This window comes from Nelumbo nucifera, chromosome 6, assembly GCF_055504915.1.
Source record: "Nelumbo nucifera cultivar China Antique chromosome 6, China Antique-T2T, whole genome shotgun sequence".
Classification (NCBI taxonomy): domain Eukaryota; kingdom Viridiplantae; phylum Streptophyta; class Magnoliopsida; order Proteales; family Nelumbonaceae; genus Nelumbo; species Nelumbo nucifera.
In genome coordinates, this window is record NC_142654.1 from 16,704,913 (window position 1) to 16,732,175 (window position 27,263).

Below are 27,263 nucleotides of genomic sequence, written 5' to 3' on the forward strand. Positions count from 1 at the left end.
ATCCTACCTTGCATTGAAAACATCTCCTGTACTTATAAGTTATTATTCACGAGAGATGTTCCCAATGCACGATGGATGTGTCTGTGAGGCGCCCATCTGTGAGGAGCAGATCCCATTCCTTCTTGAGACTAGATCTGCTCCTCACACAGGGCGCCTCACACATACCTCAAATGCAAATCCTACCATGCATTCAGAGCATCTCCCGTACTTATAAGTTATTATTCACGGGAGATGTTCCCAATGCACGATGGATGCATCCGTGAGGCGCCCATATGTGAGGAGCAGATTCCGTTCCTTCTTGAGACCGGATCTACTCCTCATACAGGGCGCCTCACATAGACCTCACATGCACATCCTTCCATGCATTGAGAATATTTCCCGTACTTATTATTCCCAGGAAATGTTCCCAATGCACGGTGAATGTGTTTGTGAGGAGCCCATTATTTGGTTATGGAGGCTCCTTTTCTATGAATAATGAAACAGGATCTCCTTCTCACATGCACATCCACCGTGCATTTAGAACATCTCCCGTGAATTATAAATTATTAGTATGGGAGATGTTCCAAATGCATGATACGATGTGCGTGTGAGGCGCCCTTTGTGAGGAGCAAATCCGGTCTCGTGAATAATAACTTAAAAACGGGAGATGTTCCCCTAATGCATGGTAGGATGTGCGTGTGAGGCGCCAGATGCGGTCTCCCTGATCACCAACCATGGCGCGGGGGAGTTCTTCAGAAAATCATTAGATGGTGAGGTTGGTACTTGGTACTTTCCTAGTTAGTTATTTTCTTTGTGTCAATCGCGCGTTCAGAGGAGAGTAAAATAAGACTCTGAGAGGAAGCGAAATCAAAGTAAATAGGCCGAAGGATGGGCGAGGTCGATGAGGATTTGCTTCTCAAAAACTTCTTTGCCGAGGTCAGCGAAGTCGAAAGGGATAACGAGGTTCTCAGGTTTCAATACAGTGATTTTCTCTCTTTCACACGCACACCTTTCTCCCACTCTGTTTGCTTAATTCTTGCCTTTTTTCTCTCTTTGTACTTTCTTCAAATTCCTTCCTATTGTTTTCGTTTGTTGCAGTTAGGGTTTCTGTGATGAGAACTTGTTGTTCTTCCTTATTATTTTCTTTTTTTGAAGTTCTGGCGGTGCGTATTTGTCTATTTTATTGAATTTTTCTGTAGCTTCTACTTAGTGGCATAATGGGATGTCCTAAGTATCTATAAGTGTCTTGTATTGGATGGTTTTATAGGGTGAAGGAATTTGATTTACGAACAAATTACTTGTTGAGATGACCTAGGAGTTTCTCCACCCTCGAGGTGGAATCTATCCTTCATCTTGTTTTTTGTTTAAATTTTAGGAAGGCATGTATCATCTGGTTGTAAATTTATTTGGCAGAAACACTCTGGATAAGGAATTCTTCTTAAATTGAAAAAAACGGATAAATGGTAATAATAATAGTAGCATATATATCATAAGGCGTTTATGCATGTGTGGTAAAATTCCCTTTATTGGGTATAAGAATTATGGTTGTTCATAATTTTTGATTGATAATTAATGGGTGTTTGTTACGGACTTAAGAGGAAAAGCCAAAACTCTGTAAAGTGGTTGGTGGAAGGCGTTATTTGAATGCATTAAGCTGAAACCCGACAGGAGAAAGTTCTAAGATTAAGCGCTTTCGTGTCTATTGTAGGGATGGTGGGGTAATGGCATTTCCTCGCCCATGTTGTCATGGAGAGTCTTGTTATTCTCTATCTTCTATTACTTTATCGTTTTGTGAATGGACTTGGGTCCAGCTTGATATGTATCGGAGGAAAAGTACCCGAGGCTCGGTTTGGAAAGAGTACAAATACAAATATGTACAGTACAAATTCATAGAAAATACAATGTTTTGCACTCTACATATTTGCATTTCTATTCCTTCCAAACTGAGCCCAAGTTGCAAATCATTATGTAAGAGATTTTTCTTATAATATTTCTGGAAGGGCTATAGAGGAGGGACATAAATGAGAGTTTTAAGGAAGAAATGGGGCTCAAGAATTCTTAAAGAAAATGATAACAAACTGAAGGGTAATGATAATTTCATCAGTGCACTTGATAGTCTACTTGATTTAGTTCATTTCCATTTTTTTTATTTATTTCTTGTTATTTAAATTAGCCTCTTGGTTGTTTTTTTTCCTCCTTTTTATCAAAACCACCAGGAATTCCAAAGTCTTACTTTCTTCTTCTTTGGAGCTTCTATCTCCAAGTTTTATCTTGGAAGCAAATTCTTTCCTTTGGTGAATAGCAACTTCGTGCATCTCCTTCTTCCTCTTATGGCTTTGCTTACATCTCTGTATTATTAAGGTGGATATTTTGGAAGCTTCTTCAACAATGGGGACACGGTTCACACATTACTGTATTTTATTAGAATCACTTTCCAATAAGCCGAAAGAGAAAAACGTACATATACACCCAGTTGGGAAACATGTAATTCTGTGATAGACTTCAATCTAGTTTCTCCATCTGCTACAAACATAATTTTCCTGTTGAAGAAGTAAGGAAGATTCTAAGGGTTCATTGGAAAAGGTTAGGTCTGTAACTCTGTATCCAATGCACCCCTCCTAGTACCCTGATAGCAGGGATAACATTAGGTAATGACCTTTTAAGAAATCAGGAAAATTCTGTAGGCCTTACCTTAGTCAAGCTTTCAATCCACCCTTGATGTTTCCTACCTCTGGAAATTATAGGTGTAATGTGGGCTGTGCTGGGCCAGCATGTCACGTTTTTTTATGCCATCATTGTAGCTGGCCATGCTGGCACGACACACTAGTGTGGGGAGGGGTCTTGGCTCATGGGCTGGTATGTTTTTTTACTAAGAAAAAATGAAAAAAATAATGAAAAACTAAAAAAAACTTAACAAGAGACAAAAAATTGAAAAAAAATCTCAAAACCTTATTCCATATGAATTTTAATTAAGGTTCTATCTCAATAAAACTGAAAAACAGTTAGGATGGATTTGATTGGGTCCTTACCAATGTTTATGGACCAAATTCTTATAGAGAAACGAATATGATGTGGGAAGAATTAGCAGACATTAGAAGATTGTGGGATGGCCCATGGTGCCTAGGAGGTGATTTTAATGTGATTAGATTTGTGGGGGAATCAAGTGGAGGAAGACAGAGGGTCACTTCAAGTATGAGGATTTTTAATAATTTCATTGAGACTTTTGAGTTAAGAGAGTTCCCACTAGGTCAATCTTGTTTCACTTGGTCCAATCTCCAGGCTAATCCTATCTACTCTAGACTGGATAGGTTCTTAATGTCTCCTGATTGGGAAGAACATTGGATGGGTTTGAGGGGGAAGTCTCTTCCTAGAATCACATCAGACCATTGGCCAATATGCTTGTTTTAGAGGTCTAGTGAGGGGGGGACATACTCCTTTCAAGTTTGAGAACATGTGGCTTACCTACTTGGAATTCAAGAAAAAGGTTAAGGAATGGTGGGATTCCCAAAGGCCACAACCTGTTTGGGAAGGACAAAAGTTTTTAAGAAAATTACAAAGGCTAAATAGGGAGATAAAAGAGTGGAGTTTGGAAGATTGGAGGAGAAAAAAGGTAGCTTGTTTGCTCAAATTGAGGAGTTGGATAGGAAAGAAGTGCAAGGTGTGTTAGAAGGGTATGAAAGAGAAAGAAGATGGTCTTTTAAAGAAGGAGTTAGAGGATATCTTGTTGAGAGAGGAGATCAGTTGGAAACAAAAATCGAGAGAGATGGATTAAGGAGGGTGATGGCAACACAAAGTTTTTTCATGCTTTAGCAAATGGCAGGAGAAGTAAGAGCTCAATTTCCTCTTTAGTAGTGGGAGGGACTGAGATCACAGATCAAGAAGAAATTGCTAAAGCCTTTGCCGATCACTTCAGATCAATTTTTTGTAGGCCATTTACAGAGAGGTGGACTTTGGATGGACTAGAGTGGGAGTGCCTGGAAGAGAATCAGGTGCAATCTTTGGAGAAGAGCTTTAAGGAACTTGAAGTCAAAAAGCCATATTCTCTATGGATAAGATCTAAGGCTCCTGGACCAGATGGATTCACAATGGCTCTCTATCAAGATTGTTGGGAGATAATAAAAAATGATTTGATGAAAGTGTTCAGGGAATTCAATAGAAGGGGAGTAATTAGCCTAGGGATGAATTCAACCTTCTTAGCTTTGATCCCAAAGAAGCAAGGTGCCACCTAATGTGGAGATTTTAGACCTATAAGTTTAGTGACTAGCATTTATAAGGTAATTGCCAAGGTTCTGTCTCTAAGGCTTAAAAAGGTGCTTCCCTCTATCATTTCCTAATACCAAGGAGCCTTTGTTCAAGATAGACAAATTATTGATCAAATTCTAGTTGCAAGTGAGTGTGTGGAGGCTCAAAAAAGGTGAAAGGGGTGGCAATTAAACTAGACTTGGAGAAGGTCTATGATCTTGTGGACTGGGATTTCTTGATTGACATTATGAGAAGGTGTGGGTTTGGGGAATTGTGGTGTAAGTGGATTAAAGGTTGTTTGCAAACAAGTCATTTTTTTGTCCTAGTGAATGGTACTGCAATTGATTTCATTGAAGGGATCAGAGGCCTTAGACAAGGAGATCCACTCGCTCCCATTCTCTTTACCTTGGTGGCTGAGGTTTTAAGTAAATTGATCTCAAAGGCTAACTTGATGCACTTAATCAAGGTTGGATTGGGAGAGATAGAGTTTTGGTCTCACATTTGCAGTTTGCAAATGATATTCTAGTCTTTTGTGATGGGGAGAGCCAAGAAGGTGTAGAAAATTTAAAGCTAGTTGTGAGCCTCTTTGAAAGGATTTCCAATTTGAAAATCAACTGGTCTAAGAGTCTAGTGGCTTGTATCAATTTAGAAGAAGGTGCCTTGAGAGATTTGGCTGATTTGTTGGGTTGTGAAAAAGGAGAATGGCCTTTGTGTTATCTGGGATTGCCTCTTGGTGGAAACCCTAGATCGGTTAGCTTTTGGAATCCAGTAGTGGAAAGGTTTGAAAAAAGGTTGGCAAGTTGGAAAAGGAATTATATTTCTTTGGGAGGGAGAATCACATTTATGATGTCCACTTTGGCTTATCTTCCAGTTTATTGCATGTCGGTTTTTAGGATGCCCCAAGTTGTGATAGAAAGAATCGAGAAGATTATGAGGGACCTTTTGTGGGAGTTGGGGGAAGGAAAAAAAGACCATTTGGTTAGGTGGGAGGTGGGGCAATTGAAGGGTGAAGGGGGTTTGGAAATAGGAACTGTGAAATTGAAAAATATGGCTTAAATGGCTTTGGAGTGTAGGCTGTCAAGTATCCATGGGCTGTCAAGCAATGGTTGGGGTGCAAGCTGTTTGCATAGAGCTACTTTGGCTGCTCCCTGGAAGGTCATCCATGACATTCTTCCTATGTTCCTTCCTCACATCAGGTATGATTTGGTTTTGGGTTAGAAAATCAGAATTTGGGAGGACACTTGGATTGGGGACTCCCCCCTTTCTGAAATGTTCCCTTCCCTTTTTGCCCTCTTCACCTACAAACTTGAGTTGGAATTTGGGTTTTGTTAGAAATCTGAGAGAATCTGAATTGCCTAGTGTCTCCACTTTGGTTAACTTGTTGAACACAGTGGTTTTGGGGGGCGGTGGCTCAAACTCTAGGGCTTGGGCACTTAATCAATCTGGGTCCTTCTCTTGCAAATCCTTCTTGAACTCTCTTGTTGCTACATCCTCCTCTCATTCCTTCCCTGTCAAGGAGATTTGGCTTCACCCGTTCCTCCTAAAGTCAGTGCTTTTTGTTGGGAAGTGTTCCATGGCTCCATCAATACTTGTGATCTGCTTAAGAGAAAAAGACCAAATTGGTACTTGTCCCCAAATTGATGCTCCTTATGTAAGTTGAATGGTGAGACTGCCTTTCATCTTGTAATCTCCTATGCTTTTGCTAATTTCATTTGGGAGTGGTTTTCCTCTTTGTTTGGTTGCAGATGGATTCCTCTTGCTAATTTGGAAAGCCTCTTTAGCCTCACTCCTTCAGGTGTTCTAACAGGAGAGACAGAATTATGGGAAGATGCACTAGAGTAGCAGTTGTTTGGACAATTTGGGAAGAAGGAAATTTGAGGATCTTTGATAACTGTTGGAATGTTAACTTTATTTATTATGTTTGTATTCTGCTGAGTTAGGGTCCGTTGGAAAGCCTCTTTAGCCTTACTCCTTCAGGTGTTCTAATAGGAGAGACAGAATTATGGGAAGATGCACTAGAGTAGCAGTTGTTTGGACAATTTGGGAAGAAGGAAATTTGAGGATCTTTGATAACTGTTGGAATGTTAACTTTATTTATTATGTTTGTATTCTGCTGAGTTAGGGTCCGTTTGGACAAATTAAAGCAGTTTTTTCTTTTGTTTTTTATGCTGTAACTTAAGTAGGGGCATAAGGGTCCTTTCCCTTCAAATTATGGTTGCCCTATATATTAATATAAGCTGGCGCTGCCAGCACTGTAGCAGACTCCAAATCTCTCTCTTCTCTTCTCTCCTCTCTTCTCTCCTCTCTCCTCTCTTCCTCTTCTCTTCTCCTACCTCTCTTCTCCTCTGTTCGGCTATTAATATGGTATCAGAGCGGTTCTGCTAGGCCTGTGAGCAAATAGAACAAGCTTCAACTTGCTGTCTTCTTCAACTGAGATAAAAAAGTACAGACCTACGACTGGTACAGATTTTTTTTAGTGTTTTTTTCCTTTTCCTTGGTCGTGTACCAAGAAGAAACTATACGACTCCAGACTGCTGAATGTTTTTTGAGAAGTTGTGAGGTTCGAACCTCTTTTTTTTATGGATCGTGTGATCCCATGTCTGAGAATTCAGATCTATAGGTCGTGGATGACCTGATCTTTTAACCCTTGTGGTGTAATCATACTTGTTTATGACCCCTCCTAGCAGTCGATGTGTTTGGGGTGTCTGGAAGTTGGTGGAGTGTGACTGCTAGGTTAGATCAGCTCTGAGATCACCCTAAAATCTTGCCTTTTTTGGACAATCTAGGCTGGTTTGTAGTCAGATTGTGTCCAGATTGCAGTGTGTGCATGTGGGATTCATCCTTGGTGTTTGTAGGACTGTTTGTTTGGTGATAGGAGGGATCATAAGGTGTGTGTAAGGTTTGAAAGGTGTTTGAGTCATGTCCTCTGAGGATTCTGCAACTTCAGGAATTTCAGGAGGTCAAAATGGAATGAGAGGGGGGGGGGATGGATATGAGTTTCCCCATGGGTGTAATCCCCTTTGATGGACTGAACTATCTTGAATGGTCTAGGGGAATTAAACTTTATATTACTGCTAGAGGAAAAATTGGGTATATTAATGGTAAAATCAAGGAACCAAAGATTGGTAGTGTTGAACATGATGGATGGGATCAAGAAAATAGCATGGTGATGTCATGGCTCTTGGTTTCCATGCTGCCACAAGTAAGGGTGACCTTTATGTGGGCTGAAACAGCTTGTGAAATATGGGAACAAGCAAAATCTACCTATTCAGAACAGAGACACTATGCAAAGATTTATCAATTATAAACAGAATCCTCCACTTGCAAGGAAGGGGAGAGGAGTCTCTCGGTGTACTATTTAGACTTGACATCAATTTGGAAGGAATTTGACCATTATCAGAATGTGAATTTGACCAGGTACACTTGTTCCCATTGATATGCCTGAATCTCTTAACATTGATCCTCCTATTGTTAATGATCTTGATGTTCCTATTGCAAAGAGAAAGGGTATTTGGTCTTGTACTACTAATCATCCTATATCTCACTTTCTGTCATTGATCATATTTCACTTTCATACCGTGCGTTCCTTTCCTCTATTGACAGTGTCTCTGTTCCTAAGAATGTGGCAGAAGCTTTATCCAAACCTGAATGGACAGATGCAATGAAGGAAGAAATTAATGCCTTACACAAAAATGGCACTTGGGAGTTAGTGGATCTTCCTGAAGGGAAGGAACTAGTGGGTATTCATAGTAAAGCAAGAGCTGATGGTTCAGTAGAAAGATACAAAGCTAGATTGGTGGCCAAAGGGTTTACACAAGTGTATGGAGTAGACTATGCAGAGACCTTTGCTCCAGTAGCCAAGATGAATTCAATCAGAATCCTCCTCTCACTGGCAGCTAACCTTGATTGGGAACTTCATCAGTTGGATATCAAGAATGCATTCTTGAATGGTGACCTAGAGGAAGAGGTTTACATGACTCAACCTCCAGGTTTCTGTGCCAAAGGTAGTTAGTAGAAGGTGTGTAAGTTAAAAAAATCTTTATATGGGTTGAAGCAATCACATCGGGCCTGGTTTAGTAGGTTTCATTTAGTAGTGCAACAGATGGGATTCAAACAATGCCAGTCAGGTCATACTTTATTTGTGAAAAAAGGTGAAGGGAAAATTGCGGCTTTAATTGTCAATGTTGATGACATAGTAATCACAGGAGACTGGAAGACTGAAATACAGAAGCTAAAGAAATTCCTAGCCACTCAATTTGAGGTGAAAGATGTAGGCCTCTTACGTTATTTTCTTGGAATTGAAGTTGCCCACTCAAAAAGGGGCATCTTTATTTCCCAAAGAAAATATGTACTAGATCTATTAGAGGATACAGACAAGTTGGGAGTGAAACCAATTGATTCACCTATTGAACCCAACCATCAGCTAGTAGACAGTCAGGGGGAGTGTTTGAAAGATGTAAAGAAGTTCCAGAGACTTGTAGGGAGACTCTTATATTTGTTTATGACTAGACCTGATATTGCCTATGCAGTGGGTTTCTTAGTCAGTTCATGCATAATCATAAGACAACTCACTTTGAAGCTGTAGAAAGAATCCTTAGATACCTCAAGAAGTTCCCAGGAGCTGGTTTGCTTTTCTAGAAACATGGGCATTTGAAAGTGGAGGTGTATACAGATGTTGATTGGGTAGGGGCAATCGATGACAGAAAATCTACCAATGGGTATTGTACCTTTGTGGGAGGAAACCTAGTCACCTGGAGAAGTAGAAAGCAAAGTGTGGTGGCTAGATCCAGTGCTGAGGCAGAATACAGAGCCATGTCTCATGGAGTTGCTGAAATGATGTGGATAAAAAATTTGTTAGGAGAGTTGGGTTTTGCATTTAACAAACCTATGTCACCCTATTGTGACAATAAGGCTGCTAACCCATTCCTCCATGATAGAACAAAACATATTGAAGTGGACAAGCATTTTATTAGAGAAAAACTTGTGAGAGGAGAAGTGTGCACTCCTTATGTTAGTTCAGAGGAACAACTTGTAGACATCTTCACCAAGGGCCTTCAACACGTGCGGCATAATAATTTGTGTGACAAGTTGGGCATGATTGACATCCATATCCCAACTTGAGGGGGAGTGTTGGAATGTTAACCTTATTTATTATGTTTGTATTCTGCTGAGTTAGGGTCCGTTTGGACAAATTAAAGCAGTTTTTTCTTTTGTTTTTTATGCTGTAACTTAAGTAAGGGCACAGGGGTCCTTTCCCTTCTAATTATGGTCGCCCTATATATATTAATATAAGCTGGCGTCGCTAGTACTGTAGTGGCACTGTAGCAGACTCCAAATCTCTCTCTTCTCTTCTCTCCTCTCCTCTCCTCTCTTCTCTCTTCTCTCTTCTCTCCTCTCTTCTTCTTCTCTTCTCCTACCTCTCTTCTCCTCTGTTCGGTTGTTAATAATAACAAAGAAAGAATAATAACAAAGAAAGAAGTAAATAAGCTGTAATTGAAGTGATAACTCTAAGGGTGGCACATTGGGTGAAAACACTAGATTTATTTGTTGATTTTAAGACATAAGACTTTTTCAGGTCTTGGGGAACAATTGTAAGCACTGCATCTAGGAAATCTATTGTGATCGCATCATGGTCCCCTCCAAATGCTGGGTGGAAGAAACTAAATTTTGATGGATGTTGTTTTGGAAATCTGGGGCCATCGGGCATTGGTGGGGTAATAAGGGGACAGAAATGGGGATGTGATGTAGTGAGTGCAGAAATGAAGGCAGCAGTGTTTGGTGTTGAAAAAGCCAAAGAAATGGGGATTGATAGATTGATTGTTGAAGGGGACTCAAAAACTGTGGTAAAGTGGCTGAAGAAAGGGGAGGGAATAATTTGGTAGTTAAGGAATGAGTTCAGGCGCTTCAAACAAGCTTTTAAAGACATGGTGATTCAAATAAGATGGATTAGAAGATCAGCTAACAGTATGGCTGATGGTCCAGTTAAGCAAGGAGTTCCAAGACAATCTATGTTTTGGGCTATCTTATGGCAAGGAGGATGTTTCTGTCAGGTTACCTTTTGGGCTGTGTTGTAATTAAAGGGATTGGTTTGGGTTTGATTGGGGCTGTGATGTATTTAGTGGACAAAGTGGAATGCTTGTCTGCCACAACTTCTTGTTGTACTTGAATTTCTAACTAATGAATTTTCTGTGTTGCTGATAAAAAAAAAGAAAAAAAATTGATCAAGGTTCAAAATATTGATACACCCCTATGTATCGGCAAAGGCGTATCAGTACTAAAATCCATGCACGTTTCTATTTTTTTTTTTCAAAAAGTTGGTTTTTGGGGATGTTTTTAAGTATATTTTTTATTAAAAAAAGAGAGTTCTGAAACACCTGTAAACAGGTGTATCGAGACCCCAAAGATACAATACGATTCGCTCGATATGGGGCGTATCGTATCGAAATTTTGATCCTTGATTTTAATGTAAACAATTGTTCATATATGAAATAAGAAAATGAAATTGAAAAAAATACAATGCCATTGGAATAAAATAGTATAATAAAATTGAAAATAAAAATTTACAATTGGAATTGGAAAAATATCACAAATGACTTACAAATAAAATTGAAAATCAAAATTTACAATAATATTAAACATTTTGTACTATTATTTGAATATTAGGTTTTTGTTCTTCTCTTTAAGTTCCACCTCCTTGATCTAGATCTTCCGATGACCCACTGGATGAAGTGTATGTTCTTGATCTTGTATTTTATCCTTCACATCTAACTAATCTTTGAGACATATACACATCTCCATAGTTTCATCTGTTATACTTTTCAATTTCTCCTCTAATACTTTGTTACCTACACTGAAACAAGACTCCAATGCAACTGTGGACATTGGAGGGGTTAGTAGATCCTATGCCATGGTGGCTAACACAAGATAATTTTATTCATGTGCTTTCCACTCGATATAATTGAGTAATGTACATGAAGTTAGGTAATAAACACTCGAAAAAATATTAGTAGCATCACAAAAGTGTTGTAAAAATTCTTTTATACAAATGCCAATTTCCCAATCATATTTAGTTATGACATCATTGGACATTCTTTCATTGTAAAACATGGTAAGAGTATCCCTATTTAGGATGCAACTTTCTAACATAGATAGGTCGTAGGTGGAATTCCACCTCTGTTGAACATTTAACATAAATTTTTTTATATTTCTTCCATATTGAAGACATAAATGTTTAAAATCTTATTTTCTTGAACCGAAAGTACAAATAAACAAAATACAATTTCTAATTTTTGATATATGTGTTGAAATAATGTTCAAGCTATTTATTTTCAATACCATAACTATATATAGTATTTAAAATACTACCAACAATTGGTGAACTAGTATGTGGCCATTCAAGTATTGTAAAACCTTTTTTTTTTGTAAAAGCCATGATTTATCAATAAAATGCTCACTGGCACAAATATAACTAATATTATATTTAAGTCTAAAGCTCCAAATATGCGAAGTAAGAGAAATTTTAAAAGTAAGAGTTGAAAAAGTAGAAGTTAAATTTTGTTTTTATGAAAGGGTGGCTGCAAACAAAGAGGTTGGGTGTAATGGAATTTTAGACAGCAAATAAGGGAAATAATCTGCTTGGCAAGGAAAGCTGGAGTAACTTTCAAATGGGTAAGGAGGTCAGCCAACTCTGTGGCAGATAGCTTGACAAAGCAGGGGACCTTCAGGGAAAGCTTTTTTTGGGCTGTACTGTAATTCTTGAAGTTGTTTTGGGGTCAACACTGATGATTAATTGATATCCTTAATGAAAGTTACTGTTTCCAACACAAAAAAAGGAAAATTTTATGAGCATCTATTTTTTAGAAACAATTTTTTTAAATAGGGTTTACAAATGATTACAAAAACATAAAAATGGTTGCTCAACATGTACAATAATGAAGCAGATGTGTATGCAATCTGTGTTTGAGAACCATTTTGTTGTATGCAATTTGTGTTTGAGGGTGAGCCTTGGTGCAACAGTTGGGTTGCTCCATTACAACCTAGGTGACCAGGGTTCAAATCTTGAAAACAACCTCTCTGTATATACAGGGGTAAGGCTGCATACATCTCTCCCTCCCTAGACCTTGCATTGGTGGGACTTGGGAGCCTTGTGCACTAGGCTGTCCTTTTTTTGTTTCTCTATGTGTCTGTCTTCTTCGTGTCTAGTGCTTTGGTAACTAAAATCCTTTTTACATTTTTTACAGACAACTTTGATACCCTTTCCCTTAACTTCTTGTGTTGTGAAGTAAGGCCACATCACTAGTTTTTCTCTTGATTCCCCTAGAATCACTAGGACCAAGTACCAACATCAGTAGCAGTAGCATTAGCACCAATGCTGGTGCTATCATATTGGGATTGGGTTTCATCGAAGCCATGGCCATAGGGAAAGGGTGTTTGGGAAGAACTGACCATTTTAATAAATGTAAAATATTAAAACCATAAAATTTAGAATAAAAAAATTAATTACTCCTTACTTGGTAATCCAGTTCGGTATCCCAATTTGATTTCAATAGATGAAGCTTCTAAGCCTCCTAAATTGCCAACTTGAGACACTTAAGCATGCCTCCTTGTTGAAACTTGAAAGGAATTTGAGAAATATTGAATTAGAGAGTAAGAGAGTGTGGGAGTACAAGAGAGATTGATTGTTGTTGTGATGAAAACGAGTAAGGGTAAGGGTATTTGTAGGAGTTGGGAAATATGGAATTGACCAAAATACCCTTCAAAACTATCTATTTATAGTTGTTGGGAGGGGTACTCTGGTCCTTTATAAAGTTTATTTATCACTTGACCAGAATGTCCCCCCAAACTAGCTGTTTATAGCTCTTGGGGTGACATTTAAATCATTTTTGTCCCTCCTAAGATCAAATGCAGAAATGCCCCCAAACTAATTGTTTATAGCTGTTGGGGGGCATTCAAGTCATATTTGGCCCACAAGGCGAAACTAGCTGCTATATAATGGTTGGCCCATGGGCCAGCGCGCATGTGGGATTCAGGCCATGCCGTGGGCCTAAACCTCTAGGCCCAGCTTGGCTTGGGGTTGTGGGCTGTTCTTGGCAAAGCTTGGCACTGTAGCACATGGGCCGTGCCGGCCCAAGGGCAGCCCGCCCCATTTCACATCTTGATTGGAAATCATTAAACTCTTGGAATCAATAAGGACATAATCTAGGCAATCTGCTCCTGGAAAAGCACCTAGGAAATTGTTGAAGCTGATTTATTGAACATGGTTATTTGATTTTGGAATCAGATACGAAGTTCTTCTGGTAGTAATCCTAAAATTAGTGCCGCTGAATGATTTGTCTGAGTTCTCACCTATCATGTTATCTAGTTAGCAGTTTGCTTTATTGCTGTTTGGGTTGTGGTGGAGATGTCCCTTGGAACTGTATAATGTTTACTTTGTGGTCCAGTTCACTTTTTTTGTTAAGGGCCAGTATTTGTAGAGTTTGTTAACTTATGCAATTTTTGGGGCTGTCTGGAAGGAAAGAAGTAAGATACTCCTAGGTAATGATTAAAAGGACGAATAATCTGCATTCATATAGGTTATGTTGTGGATTGGCCATCTTCTTTTGATGAGTTCAAATATGTGGTCATGTAGATTGTGCTGCTTTTGGGAAGGAATGGCTTTCTTTCCCGGTGTAGGTTTTTATTGCAATAAAATACCTTTTGTATATAGGATTAGGGGTTTGTTATTGGCCACCCTTTGGTACAGTTTTGATTCTACTAATTTTTATAATATAAGTTCTTGTTACCTACCAAAGAAAAGGTAAACATTGTCACCAAAATATTTTGCTATTAAGTGTATTTTTTTCTTGTTACTAATAAAAGAAGAAAAATAATTTAGCAAATTTGTTATAGGGATAATATCTGAAGAAGAAAAAGGGCGTTTTCTTTTATAATGGACATCTTTGAGAAATTTAACATAGACTGAAGTTGGTGTCAGCTTTGATATGAAGGTTTTTGGGAGGAATGTTTTGCTCCTATAATTGGATATAGAGGAATATGGTCTGTTACAATGGAAATTTTTATCTCTGTTATTATAACCTTTTGGTTTATTTATACTTGCTGAAGATGCTTTTGTTTTATTTCAGCAGTTATTGGCTTTCATCAATGTTATTTGCTGTCCTTATTATTGTTATTGATGCTGTTGATTTTTGTTATTGTGATTATCCTTCTAATTATTAGTAGTTAAAACAATTGGTATTTGTTATGAAATGTAAGGAACAAATGACTGGTATTCTAGTTATAGTCGATCACGATTTCTTCACATATTTGTTTTGCTTATGGTGGTTCTTTTGATGTTTGAAGTTAACTATCTGTTTTCAATGCTTTTACGAATTTAGTAACATATACATGATGCTGCTCTGATGCATGTATAATTGATTGTTGATAATCTACCTATTTGATATTTGCCTTCCATATTCTCTGATTTAGATATTCTCTCTCTGGAAAATGTGAACATTTGCAGGATTCTTTCATGTTTCAAATTAAATCCATTTGAGTATCTTAACCTTCCTTTCAATTCAACACCTGATGATATGAAAAAGCAATATAGAAAGGTAACTTTTCAGAATGGATATTAATTCCATTTGGAACATGTTTTGTTTCATAAGCCAGTCATTCATTAACTTGTTTTATATTATTCAATTTCTGTAGTTATCTTTGCTGGTTCACCCTGACAAATGTAAGCATCCACAAGCAAAGGAGGCATTTGCAGGTAATGTATCTTTAATCTTTCCAATCTACCAGGTGAACATGGAATCTGGTTGTTATTTTTAGTTTCCTTTGCTCCCTGTTTATTGGTTCTTTAATCTTTAATCTTTAGGACATATTTTTGGAAGACAAGGGTCCTAGATGTTAGAAGTAGTACTCTGTTATCTATATCATCCAATAAACCTGCCTAGCTAGGCTAGTGTATGTTTGTGATTATGTTCTTTCTGTTATATTATTTTTTTTATCAGTAACAATGTAATTTTATTACTTAGTAAAAATTACCTTTTTGTCATATTATTTTCTTTCTCTTGTTTTGTTTGGGTGAGTTGTTTCCTTAATTTTGGGTGTCCTGCTGTGTACCTTTGATCTTATTTCAGTGCATTTTAATGTCATTATTAATAAAAAGCACAAAGGCAGACCTTCTAGAAAGAGGCTTTGGTAAGATCAAATTCTTCGAACATAAAAAATTACCTTCTTTGATGTGCCCCAAGAGTCAGTCAATGCAATGTTGAATTCTGACATGTGGCCAACATGGATGCTTCATCCATTTATGAAAGTTCATGGAATAATACTAGCTATGCTATTTTTCTATACAAAATTGGGATTTGTTTAGTATATTCAACGAGTTTCAATTCTTTTGATTGGTTTCAGTGAGTTTCAATATTGTTTTGCAGTGTTTCTTATAGTCTATCCTTCTTGTGTTCAACTTCCTATTGTGGTGGATCATGTAGTCTCTCTCTCTATCCCTCTCCCTCTCTCTCTCTCTCTCTCTCTCTCTCTCTCTTTCTCTCTCTGTTCTTTCTTTGAAGAGGTAGATGCAATTGTGTCTGAGATGTCCCACCGTGTAACAATTACAATCCCTTCATAGTTGTCATAATCTTATAATTTATGACAAGACTCATGAATCATGATCTGAATTGTGAACCTCAATGTATCCTATCTGAATCTCTCAATTAAATTCTTCTGTGAGAAATTCTTATGATTATTCTTTTGGTAGAAAAGACAAAAAGTATTGAAATTAACCAGAAACAAGAGGAGACTCAAGCTTCGATACAACCTCAGGGAGGAAGCTAACTTAAACCACAAGGCTCCATCTGTCTTAATCAAGGAAAAACGAGCATTGGTAGCACTGAGAAGGAGATTGATGTGCTTAGATCTTACGGAGGCTGGACTGATCAGCTCCTACATCTCTTTGCTCAACTTCAGAGTCCTGTTTATGTCATCAATAATACTTCAAGGATGAGATTTACCATGCTTATACAAAGAAAAATTCCCACTAGTCCAGATATGCCAAGCAGATATAGCAAAATGCAAGCACAACACCACTTCATCCTCAGATATAGCACATCTGAAATCCATGAAGAGCCTAACCAAATAGGAGTGACTTGATCACAGAAAAGTATGGCATGTTCCATCAATTCTTCATGTTTGAGGTACACCGGACACAAGGGGCTGGAACTAATTTTTCCGGTGAAGAGGATTTTCATAACTGGGAGACTATTATTAATCTCTCCAGAGAAAAGCCTTGACTCATGGCAGGGTCTTCAAATTCTTTGAAAGGAGCTTCCACTGCTTGTCCTCAGAATTGGTGTGCGAAGGTGACCTGTTCCCATCAATCCCAGTATCCCACTCTCCATTATGGCCATACGATACACAGTTTTCACTGAGAACTTGTCATTCTTCTTGAAAGTTCATTTGAGAGAAGCTGAAAGATGTAAGTTAACCCATTCTCAGGGGATCTAGGGAGTTTGAAGTGAAGAAATTTGCACCTTGGCTTGTTCTGGGAGTAATTATCCCAGTCTGTACGATCAAGCAGGAGTCAAGGTTAAGTCCTTGAACGAGAAATTTTTGCTGACTTCAGAGAAAACTTTTTCTAGGAGAAGATTAGAGATGGAAGCAGAGGAGGGTGGTAGGTCATTCTTAGGGGATCCAGGGAGTCCAGTTCTGGTTAAAAAGAAACATTTGTTGGTGGTTCAAACCGAGGGGAGGCTGAAAGAAGAGACGTACTGGTTGAAGGGGATGGGAGGCAGGATTTGAAGTAAGAGTAAAGGATGATTGGTTGGTGGTAGAGGTAGAAGTTGGGGATGATTATGAATGCATTAGAAGCTGATGGGTCCTTTTTTGAAGTCGTTGTGGGAACTCTAGGGAAGGACCTGGTTGACAGTGGAATCAAATTCCTCAAATTGTAGCAAGAGGTCTGATTCTCTTTTTATAGTTTCAGAGAATGGTTTTGGCCTCATCATTAATAATCTGATCAGTTACTCATAAAAATTATATATTTTTAATTTCTTGATTTATGATTTGATTATATATTTTTAAAATCTGATCAATTACTGATAAAAAATATATATTTTTAATTTCTTGATAAATTTCTAGGCATCGTTAATAATCTTATGACTTACCATACAATGCAAGACTTGATTTGTTTCAACCTTCTCTATGATTTATGATTTATGATTTATGATTTGATTATGACTTTTAGGAAGAAGAAAAACAGCCTTTTGAAATGAAATGACTGTTCAAAATATTGCAGAGAATCGATTGAGAGTAGCAGAAATCAGGTTTCAAGAAGAGAGAAGTGGAAGAAGAAGGTGGGGGCAATAAGGGTTCAGATAGAGATTTCGAACATAATCTCCTCTTACACCCCTAATCCTATTTCATTAACTTAAACTTTAGTAATTTATAGAGAGGCCCCTGGTTGGGCAGATAATTAAAAAACATAAGAGAAATAAAGGCCCAAATTGAGGCCCATTACAGCAAAGAACATAAAAATATAAAATAAGACAAACAGCCTATGGGCCATTTGGCCCATCTTCTCTACACTCCCCCTCAAGCTGAGCATAGATGTCAATCATGCCAAGCTTGCCAGTATGACTGTGCAGCCAGAGATAGCATAACTCTTACAGAAGTCATATTTGCAACAAGAGCAAAGGTCTCCAGATAGTCAATCCCATATGTCTGTGTATAACCTTTTGCAACCAGCCTAGCCTTGTACCTTTCAATGGTGCCATCGGCATGATACTTGATGGTAAAAATCCACTTGCAGCCTACTAGTTCCTTCCCTTCAAGTAAATCAACCACTTCCCAAGTGTCATTCTTGTGCAGGGCATCAATTTTTGTTCTCATAGCATCCCTCCATTCTGGAATAGTAAGAGCTTCTGACACCAACCTGGGTGTTGGGTTAGAAGCAACAAAAGAAAGATTAGCCAAAATATGAAGGAGAGAGCAAACTATAAGAAAGGTGTTTGGAAATGCAATGTACAGTACACTTCCTTTTTCTTTTCCTGATAGAAATCGGGATATTAAGGTTTGGGAAGGATGGCTCCAAAGGGGCTGTATCAGTACCTGTTGTCTCTTCTGTGACTGGAAGTGCAGGAGGCTCATGTGGTGTAGGGGAAACAATCTGCTCGCTTCTAGTTCTCTGCCGTTGGTACAATCTGGGGTTAAAAGGAGGACAAGAAGGTAATGGAGGAGGGATAGGAACATTGGAATGAGAATGAGATGACTGATCCTCCTTTGACTCATTTAAAGGAGGAAGAGGCTCTAAAGAAGGCTCAACTGGGACAGGAAGGGGGAGAGCAAACAACTGTGACAAATTCTCCCCCCTTGGACAATGCCTCTCTTGAGAAGAATCATAAAAAGAAGAAAGCTCATCAAAGGTGACATCCATTGAGACATACCGAGTTTCAGTTTTCGGATTAAAACAACGATAACCCTTTTGTGTGGGGGAATAACCAAGGAAAATACACTTATGGGCTTTTAGTTCAAATTTATGTCTCTGGACACTTGGAATATGTACATAACAAGTGCAGCCAAAGACACGGAAGGGGATAGGAAAAAGGTCCTTGCCCGGATGAAGAAGACTGAAGGGAGACTTAAACCCCAATACCCTGGATAGCATATGGTTGATTAGGTAGGTTGCAGTGAGAACATCACCCCAAAATTTTGTAGGGACATGTGAGAACAGGATACTTCTTGCAACTTCAACAATATGCCGGTTTTTTCTTTCAGCAACTCCATTATGTTCTGGGGTCCTAACACAAGAGCTTTGGTGAATAATCCCCAAATCAATGAGATAATAAGTTAGGTTTTTCTCAAAATATTCTTTTGTATTGTCGAATCTGAAAAATTTTAATTCTGGTATCAAACTGGGTTAGAACAAATTCATGGAATTGCCTCACAAGTCTAGGAACTTCATCGTAGGACTTCATAAAAAATATCCATGTGAATCGTGAAAATCATCAATGAACAAGATAAAATGTTTGTAGCCACCCAAAGAAGGTAAAGTGGTAAGGCCCCCACACATCAGAGTGCACAATATGGAATGGAGAAGAAGATCTTTTATTACTCAAAGGATAACTGCTTCTACAATGTTTTGACAATTCACAAGACACAATGAAGACTAGACAAATTAATTCCCTTAAATAGTTATGGGAATAAATGACTTAATGCAGAAAAAGAAAGATGACCCAAATGAAAATGACATAGTGTTTTAAAACGCGGAGGCGTGACGCGAGGCGTTCCACTACCTAGAGGCGTGGCGCGTAGTTCAGAACGCAGGAGGCGTAAGCCTCCCGAACATAAGGAGGGGGGTTAGGAGGAGGATGAAGAGGAAGGGGGGATCTCATTTTTTCTTTATTTTTAATAAAAATGTTTTATATTAGGAAGAATAAAGATTTATAACATTAGTTGAAAGGGGGGGGGGGTCTTTAGTAATCTACAGAGAGGCCCCTGGTTGGGTAGATAATTAAAAAACATAACATAGAGAAATATAGGCCCAAATTGAGGCCCATTACAGCAAAGAACATAAAAAGATAAAATAAGACAAACAGCCTATGGGCCATTCGGCCAATCTTCTCTACATAGGACTTTGTTCATGTCTCACAATATATACTTGGAGAACAAGTGCCTGAGAATGTAATTACATGCTTGCACTAAGTTTCCATATTTATCAATTAATATTAATATTCATTCTTGCTGGTATTTCTGTAGTTGAAACCTTAGTCTTAGCTTTAATTGGATGCATTATAATGTTACCTTCATATTGCATAACCTTGCCTTTCTAACCAAAATGTGGCTTTTGATCTACTAATACCAAATTCAAATGCTAATTCGAAGGAATAACTCGTTAACTTTAATATAACTTGTATATTTCCTATGACAATTTTACTGTTCACTGACAAGAGGTTATTGCCTACTGAGCAGCATTGGCAAAAGCTCAACAATTATTACTTGATCCACAAGAAAGGGAGTATCTTCTTAGCCAAGTTAATGCGGCAAAAGGTGAGCATGGATTTTTGGTCAATTTTATCTCCAGTTTTCCCTTTTTTCTCAATTCTCTTTTTTCTCACTCCTCTCAACTTGTTGTATACTTCAAGCAAACCCTAAGCCGAGAACTGGAGTATCTGCTTAGCCAAGTTAATGAAGAAAAAAGAATATATTCTTCTCTGTAGCTAGAATTATTTTTTATTTTGTGGGACAAGTTAAAGAGTAAGTATTGATTTGCATCTAATAAATTGCAGAAGAACTTAGAGCAAAGAGGAAGAAGCAGTTGAAGAAAGACACAGCATCTAAGATAAAATCATTGGTTGATGAGGTAATATGAAGTATGAAGTGGAACATGCATCCAGTCATTATTGTTTTAACTAGTTTTCTTGTTTTTGCTCCCTCTGCTCTCTTCTATGTGGTTTATCTAGATTGACTGAAATGTTAAAAATGTTCCAAATTTTGCTGAAATGTTCAAGATTTGTTCTTTTTATTTTTATGTTTTTTTTATCAATAACAATGAAATTTTATTAATGAGGAATTAGATAATCAGAGTTACAAAGGAGGGAGCTAAATAGTCTTAACTCCCAACTACCCAAGGTACTTTCTGACCATGAAGCAATTACAATTACAAAACAGCCCAGAACATAGTATTCCTATTTACCCCTTGTTTAGCTAAACCATTTGCCAATGCATTTGCAATTCTCTTTATCCATGTACAACGTATTTCCATGTCCTTGGTGAACCACTTGAATTTCCTCTTTTCATTGCTGTATCTCCAGAGCATAGAACTGTCCTCTGTTAGCCAATTCACCACAATTTCAGAATCACCTTCTATAATCAGCTTTTTAATATTCAGTTCTTTGGCCCTTTGTATCCCTTCAATAGCTCCTAGAATCTCAGCCCTCAAAGAGTCTCCCACCCCAATCGGACCAGAGTACATAGCCAACAAATTTCGTGCTTCATCCCTTATTACTCCCCCTATTCCAGAAGGCCCTGGATTGCCTATGCTGCTACCATTGAAATTCAGTTTGGTGAACCCATGAGGTGGAGGTGTCCAGCAAACGTTTATCCTGCTTGAGCCTGTTTCTGCAATCTCCTTCCAGCTCCTTATCATCTCATCAACTGAGAACACTTTAACATGACATATTTTGTCAACTTTAATTTTTCATCAATTTAATGAACTTTTATTTTATACTTCTCCAATGGAAGTTGAAGTTTCAATCAGAATGCATTTTCATTGGAAGTTTGGCTTACTTGGGATTGTTGGTCAAGGGACTTCATATGAATGAGGCTTCATGATGTATTACAACCTTCTTCCCTTTGTATCTTTGGACTTCCCAACAAGAAAATAATCATTTATCTTGCAACTTAGCCCGGCAATTAATTCTTCCCTAATTCCCCTCTCCCCTTTCTAATCATTTCTTCCTTCATTTTATGTCCTTGAAATTTCTATTATTTTCAATCATATGAAGAAACATAATTGCTTTCCTGACTTTTGAATATCAATCAAGCTGTTATATAACTTCCTTTGCAATACAGGGAAAATATGAGCAGCAGTATGAGCAATCAGAAGAGTTTCAGCAGCAATTAAAACAGAGAGTGCGAGAACTGTTAACAGAACATGAGTGGCGCCGGAGAAAAATGCAAATGAGGGTATCCTTGAACCTTATATGGTCATGTTTCTTTTATATTTCTATGAGAATCACCTTTTCATTCTTCGTCCTTCCATGATCAAATGTGTAATTCTGTTACATAGATATCAGAAGAGGAAGGGAGACTGAAGAAGGAAGAAGAAGAAACCAAAGAAATGTGGAAGAGAAAGCGTGAGCATGAGGAGCAGTGGGAAGACACACGAGAGCAGAGGGTTTGTTCTGCCACTTTTTTACTTTTTGATGCTTTATTTCTTACTTTGACATAAGCAGTCTCTAATTATTAGCTATGCATCTTTGTTATTCTTTCTTGGTGCTGGAGCCTACTAAGTGTGCAAAATCTCCAATCCAAACTTAATTTTGGAGCATAATGCTCGCAATGTTTCTCAATTCCTTGATATTTATTCTCTTTATAGAAAGTTCACAACCTGATTCATACTTATGTCCATTTATTGGAACTGCTTTTATGTCATTTGGGGAGGGTCCCTAGATGGTTGCACCTATTTCTGCCACATGAACAAATCCCATGGCCAAACCAGACCATGAAATTAGATAAAGGACCCTATAAATTGGCTGTTCACTCCTGTCCACATCATACCTATTGCCTGAAAAATAATAGACATTCATAATTTTTCCTGACCATAAAAATTTATTTTTTCTCCTATAAAGTAGGACATATATTAGAGTGAGGGTCTTATAGACTTGACCTTCTTCCATTATGCAGTATGCTTAATCAAAATAGGACTCTTACCAAAGCAAGTTTTTGCATGGAAGATTCCTTGGGTCTGGGTCATTTAGGGAAACTCACTAAACATACCAACTTTGAAAACTTCATAAGAAGTCAAGAAGCAAAAAGAAAAAGGAAAAAAAGCACAAGAAGTGTGCAGACCTTCAAGATAAGAAAGACAAGACACAGACTCAGAATGCTAGAATAGATAAACTAGAACAGTACAAAACAGTGCCCAGAAGATCCTTAATACCACTCTGGGAAGGCATAACCCAATGTAGATTACTCCTATCAATTGGTCCTTGGCTAAGCTTTATGCTGTGAATTGGCTGATCCTCGGGGCAGCTAGATATGTTGAAGCCAAATATCTAATCTCCCTAATGTGATCTGGTAACACCCAAAATCTTCATGACTGTCCCTAATCCATTCTATGGCCAATGGCAATGGGGAAATCTAATCCCTTTACCTTCACAAAATGACAATTACCACCACTAGGTGCTAGAATCATATATTTCATGGCTCAGATGGTTGCCCAACTGTCAATGCTTCTCTCCAATTTACCCTTCCTGTATCCTCCATACAAGGAGGTGAAGCCCCAAAGACAAAAGTGCCAAATCAGTCCCTCTCTTCAGTGAACTTCTCATGGTAGGTGACAGCAGTGCCATCTCTGTGAAGAGGAGTAATGTACTTCAGATGCCACTGAATACAATTGGTAAAGAAGATTAGGTTTGAAAGTCTTATGAACGATAGCTGCCAAATTATTGTGGCTGCAGCCAGCACAAAATGATGACAAACGTCCTCGCCCATACTCCCTTGCCTCCCTTGGAATTGCATGTAAATCATTGTTCAAACCATTAACACCCCCATGCAAGCTCTCCAGACACGCAACTATGAACACTGGAGGAACACTTTATCTGCCTAAGCTTCAATATATTATAATTTTGTAAGAATGTGATGATTTGGAGGGTTCCTTTTCATGTTATATCTGTTTGAATGGGCCAGACAAGTTAAATACACTTCCCGTTCTAGGGACAATTTCTCATTTACTTCATTGATTCATTGACAGGTTTCCAGCTGGAGAGATTTCATGAAGACAGGAAAGAAGGTGATGATACGGACCAGATACTATTTTGTTGCTTATATTAATTGAAAGCAGATGAAGGGTTTTCTGAACATGGCTCTGTGATGTGTTTGTAGGTTAAGAAAGGAGAGATTCGACCTCCAAAGCTTAAGACTGAAGACCCCAACAAATCATACGTTCAAAGGCCGGTGAAGCGAGGGTAAAGCCGTAAAGGACACAATCAGATTGATCTTTGGTTGTGGCTGGACTAGCAGTAGTTTGGGGATCAGAAGACATTCCGTGAATGAAAAATGTATATCAACCATGTCATAGGAGTTGAGAAGGTTATTATTTTTTGCTATATATGCAATCTTTTTGGAACTTCTGTCTCCATCTGACAAGGCTAACAGGAACCCCTGTAAGGGGCTTCTAATCTTAATGAAATGGTCCATTAAAAAAGAGAGTTGTGTTTTAATTCTCTCTCTCATTGGAATGCAAATTACATTCTTAAATGGACACTAGACTCTATGTGTGTGCGTGTTCACGTACACACGGCTTTCCTACTAACGAACGTGTTGTTCTTTGTAAAATGAGTTTGCTTAGGCCGAGTGAATTATTTTCCATGGGGAAAGTATATTTTCGTTTTTTTTTTTTTTCTTTTTCTCTTGCCTTCTCAGAATAATTCATCATCACCAATGCTCAAGGACGGCCATTTAATGTTGCTAGCACGCATCAAAACTTTTTACCAGACTCGTGAATTTGGACCCTTCTCAAAATGAATCATACAAGGTTTAAAAGTTTAATATAATACTTTCGATTCATGGTTCAAAATTTCGATACGTCATGTCTAAATTGGATGTATCATATTGCGTTCAATACGTCGGGGTGTATCGGTCCTTTTTTTACTTTTTTTTTTTAATTTTTTTTAAAATTGGTTCAGGGGGGTTGGTCTAAGGCTCTTTCACCCCCCCTGAACCGGTCAAAACCCCGATACGATATATATCGGCTGATACAGGTTGATATATGTTGATATTTTGAATTTTGATTGCATTAACAAGCTATCAAAATCCCAAATAAGGGGTGTATTGGCATTGGTCGCTTTCAGGGGGTAGGGAAGCCTAAAAGTCTCAAACTGACCATCTGAAAAAAAAAAGAAAAAAAACACAAAAAAAGAAGTTAAGAAGTATTGAAACACCCGATACACGTTCATATGTATCATACTTTAAAGTTTAAACTAGCATAAAATATTTTTAATGTATATGAAACAGGTCAGATCTGAATTTGATCTAGCCAAAATTTATATCCACATCCAGATGGGAGAAACGGATTTAGATCCTCATAACATGTCAAAGAATATATCCATTCTAGGACCATGTATAGGCTATGTTTGGTTTGATAGACAACAAGAGAAACAGAAAGTTAAGGGTAAATACTTCATAAATTTTGTGAAATTCTTTGAGAACTTTCCTTCAAACTTTTTTTTTCCCTCTCTTATTCTCTTTCAAACCAAACACAACCTTAGGTCCAAGAGTCAAAATATTGGTATAACCAAAAGTTAGAAAAAAAAAAAGGACAACTTTTAGAGAATTTTAGAAATTGGGATAGGATTTTGAAATGATCAAGGTTCAAAGTGTAGATATGTAATGCAACGTATTGTACAATATCCTGGACTTCCTACAACACTGATAGGAGTGGCTGAATACTGAACATCCAATGCTCCTTGTAATTCTCATTTCATGCCTCTGTGTTCGTCTGGGAGGACTTTCATGCACCAGCTTCTCTAACTTTGCAATGTAGGCCTCACACAGAAAGCCTAGAAGTAATGTTTGGTGAAAGAACTAGGAACACCAAATATGCTTACATTGAACAAAGAAAATGACTTACCCGTGAAAGTATTTTTAGTAGCTTCTTCAAAATTGATGTAGTTCGAATTTGCCCAATTTCCCTGTTGGAGGACAAGTCGTATGCATGGATGTTGAGGTTAGTAGACCGGTTTGCAGGAGATAGAGGATCAGAGTGCCTGGGGGATAGGCACTCCGATGCTTAAATTAGCCAAACTAGAGAGCAAGAAAATAGAGAGATTCAGAAAGTAAGAGAGAGTTTACACGTAATTGTGCGTACGTTGTGAAAGTCCCTTTATATAGACATCACAAGTGACGTGTCCGAGATATTTGGGAGCAATTGGCCCGTTATCTTCAGGGAAAGTCGTACTAGCATTGGGATGACCCTTATCTGGCTTCTTCCGAATCGGACAGAACCAGGATCATCACTGTCAGCATCAGGTGGGTGGGGACAAGTCGGTAGGTCAACTAACCACACAGGTTGGGGAGGACAAGTCGGTATTCGAAGTCATCGGCTTGCTTCTCCGAGATGATGTGCTCCATCCTGTCGTGGAGTGATCTGCCAGTTTCTCGTTGGTTGAGGTCCAATTCGGATTGATCGGCTTAGGCCGGTGTAGTCAGGTACGACCTGTCTTCACGTGGCGCCAGGGTGTCATAAAATGGCTCGGACTCACCACATGGCTCTATGTGATTGAAAGGTCAAATCACCCCTCATAAAAAACAGCTCAGTCAAAGCTGAACCCCCTCAAACGGATCCTCTATTCTAGGAATCATATAAATAAAAAAAAAAGAAGAGGAAGAGGTCACGTAGATGTAGAGCTGCGATTGGGTTGACTCTCATTGTATTTAGCCACATCCGAATTGGATCTAATTATTTAAAATTTAAATCTGGATAGGATCCGAAATCTGATCTGATTTAGAGGTGTCGAATCAGATCAGATCTTGGGTCGGACTTCGATCAAATCCAAGCCTGATTCGTTGATTTTAAAATAAAAAGAATTAAAAAATTATAAAAGTTATTTCTTTTAATTAATTTGTAAATATAGAATAATTTTATATAAATATAAAACTATTGACTTTATTAATTACTAGTGTATGATTATATGTGCAAGTATTAATCCTATATTTGGATTTAACTTTTATGATGGGCATAAAATCCAAGGCAAAAATGTATGGATAAAGCTTATATAATTATATATCTATATACTATATATAAAGCATATACCTGCTTTGATTTTCCATGCACATCATAAAAGTACATGCATATGTGTATAATAACATGTTCTCTCTCACACTATATATATATAACATGTATTTTATAAAATTTGATTGGACTCCTATGTTAATTGAATTGATGGGATGTGGTTGAATCTGCATCTAATTTGATTATTAAAAAGATGGAAGTTGGAAGTTCTAAAATCCAAATTGAATCCTATTATGCAAATGTATCATCGAAATCCAAAATAATTTGAGCATAGCGACTTCATTAGCAGGCTTACTTGCATGGTTAATTAAAATTATCATTTACCCAACTAGCCCTCTACAGTTCAAACCCTAACTTAAGAGTTTAATTCTTCCTATGTTTTACATTATATTATATATTTTATATATAAATATTATAACATAATATGTATAATTTATATTATATGTCATATTTTATATTATATAATTTATAAAATAAGTTTATATGCATATTATGTCATTTAATATATAGATATGTAATGTTTTATACATGAGTGACATTGGCCCGGAAA

At 37.7% G+C, this 27,263-nt stretch overlaps 1 protein-coding gene across 2 annotated transcripts; it reads left to right on the forward strand.

Annotated features, from left to right (window-relative positions):
- The first annotated feature begins 656 nt into the window (after nucleotides 1-656).
- Nucleotides 657-24,302, forward strand: LOC104590464 (uncharacterized). 2 transcript variants are annotated; one of them, XM_010249142.3, is made up of 9 exons: nucleotides 657-950; nucleotides 14,720-14,810; nucleotides 14,908-14,968; nucleotides 20,170-20,247; nucleotides 20,487-20,560; nucleotides 21,772-21,885; nucleotides 21,989-22,096; nucleotides 23,675-23,713; nucleotides 23,806-24,302. In XM_010249142.3, the coding sequence occupies exons 1-9, from the start codon at nucleotides 868-870 to the stop codon at nucleotides 23,890-23,892; spliced, it is 735 nt and encodes a 244-aa protein (XP_010247444.1). In that variant the 5' UTR covers nucleotides 657-867; the 3' UTR covers nucleotides 23,893-24,302. The 2 variants fall into 2 exon arrangements, with proteins under 2 accessions (XP_010247444.1, XP_010247452.1); XM_010249150.3 differs by having other exon boundaries at nucleotides 664-915.
- Nucleotides 24,303-27,263: the final 2,961 nt, after the last annotated feature.